Consider the following 1,857-nt stretch of genomic DNA (forward strand, 5'->3'; position numbering starts at 1 on the left):
GTTTTTGAAGCATGAGAGAGGTTTAAGGAGATTGTTAGAAAGTATCAACATAGTGGAATTAAACTCTGGATGCAACTCAAGGACTTTTGGGATGGATTGACACCGGCCTCGCATAGAACATTGATCAACACGGCCGGAGGCCCTTTGATGAAGAAGACTCCAGGGGAGATAGTTACAATTCTTGATGAGTTATCTGAAGATACTAATCAGTGGCCCTCGAAGAGTGCTGAAAGAAAAAGATTTAATGATTTTCACCAAGTTGATGTTAATACATCTGTGCAGGTACAACTTGATGTTATGGCTAAAGAAATATAGAAGTTGGCCTTAGCCTCGATACAAAATGAGCCTCACGTAGCTTGTGATATATGCGGAAGAGAACACCCTACTCATTAGTGTCAGGCCTCAACTGAGAAAGTGAATGTTGTGGCAAATTATAATTTTAATGCAATGGGTCAGAAGCACCCCAGTTTTTCATGGAGTTCACCTGTGGGTACCGCTAATGCATGGCAACAAAACAACTCCAGATTTCAGGGACAAGGATCTCATGGTCTTATGAATCACCAGACGCAGCAGCTCAGCCTCAACAGCCCAATCAGCCTGGTCTAGAAGATCTCATGAAAGCCTTCATTGTGAAAACTGATGAAAAATTTGAAGTACAAGGGACAACAATTCGAAATTTAGAGAAGCAAGTTAGACATATTGCAACAACATTATTTGAGAGGGTTCCAGACACTCTCCCTACTAATATTGAGAAATCCTAAAGAAATAGTGAATGTTGTAACCTTGAGAAGTGGGCAAGTGTTGAAAGATCCTACCCCAATCCAAAAAGATGTGATACTTGAAAAATAAAGTGGGGAGCAGCTGAAAAGTGATGATGACAAGAAGAAGAAAGGCCCAATGAAAGCTGAGAAAAAGAAGAAGGAAGAAAAATCGAGAAGGGAGGAACATAAGGAGAGCAAGCATATGCCTGCGCTACCTTTCCCTCAAAAACTGTGTAGAGAAAAGATGGACAAGCTGTTTGAGAGATTTCTGAATGTGCTGAAATAGGTTTATGTAAACTTACCATTCACAAAAGTGCTCTCACAAATACCTTCTTATGCTAAATTCTTGAAAGAGATCCTTAGGAAGAAGAGGAAAGTAGAGGAGACCTCAGTGGTCAAGCTCACAGAGCATTGTAGTGTGATATTGTAAAATAAACTCCCACAAAAGTGTGGAGATCCAGGGAGTTTTACTATACCTTGCTCTTTAGGAACTATCAATTTGTTAAGTCTTTATATAATTCTAGTGCCTCAATTAATTTAATGCCTCTATCTATTTACAGAAAACTCGAGAAGGAGATTGGAGAGATAAGGTCGGCACCAATATCTTTACAGGTGACATACCAAATGACTTTAATACCCGACGGGATAGTGGAAGATGTGTTAGTGCGGGTGGATAAGTTCATATTTTCTGTGGATTTTATAGTGGTGAATATGGAGGAAACCAAGGCAGCCCCCTCATCCTAGAAAGACCATTCGTAGCGACGGGAAGAGCAATATTAGATATACATGAGAGAAAACTCATGCTTAGTGTGGGTGAGGAGACTGTGACTTTCAAGATGGATGTGGAAAAGGGGTGCAAAAAGGAAAACCAGCTGCAAGTGCTGAGTGAAAGGTGAAGGGCTCGAAAGAGAAGGTAGCGGTGAGTGAGAAAGATAAGTGTGAGGTGTATCCCAAAAAGGCTGAGAAGAAGTTTTCTGCATGGATGTGTGCATTAGTTCGGGCGCGAGGAATAGAGCTCGACTTCGACTCAGACCCCGACTAGATATTCAGCGAAGTTTCCTTTACTTTGTACTTTTTAATTGTGTATTATGTGGAC

General features: G+C 40.9%; 1 protein-coding gene across 1 annotated transcript; it reads left to right on the forward strand.

Annotated features, from left to right (window-relative positions):
* The first annotated feature begins 503 nt into the window (after window positions 1-503).
* Window positions 504-1,657, forward strand: LOC138902510 (uncharacterized). The gene is made up of 4 exons (XM_070190385.1): window positions 504-689; window positions 1,048-1,187; window positions 1,322-1,420; window positions 1,465-1,657. The coding sequence occupies exons 1-4, from the start codon at window positions 504-506 to the stop codon at window positions 1,655-1,657; spliced, it is 618 nt and encodes a 205-aa protein (XP_070046486.1).
* The last annotated feature ends 200 nt before the right edge of the window (window positions 1,658-1,857 follow it).

This window comes from Nicotiana tomentosiformis, chromosome 12, assembly GCF_000390325.3.
Source record: "Nicotiana tomentosiformis chromosome 12, ASM39032v3, whole genome shotgun sequence".
In the NCBI taxonomy this organism is placed as follows: domain Eukaryota; kingdom Viridiplantae; phylum Streptophyta; class Magnoliopsida; order Solanales; family Solanaceae; genus Nicotiana; species Nicotiana tomentosiformis.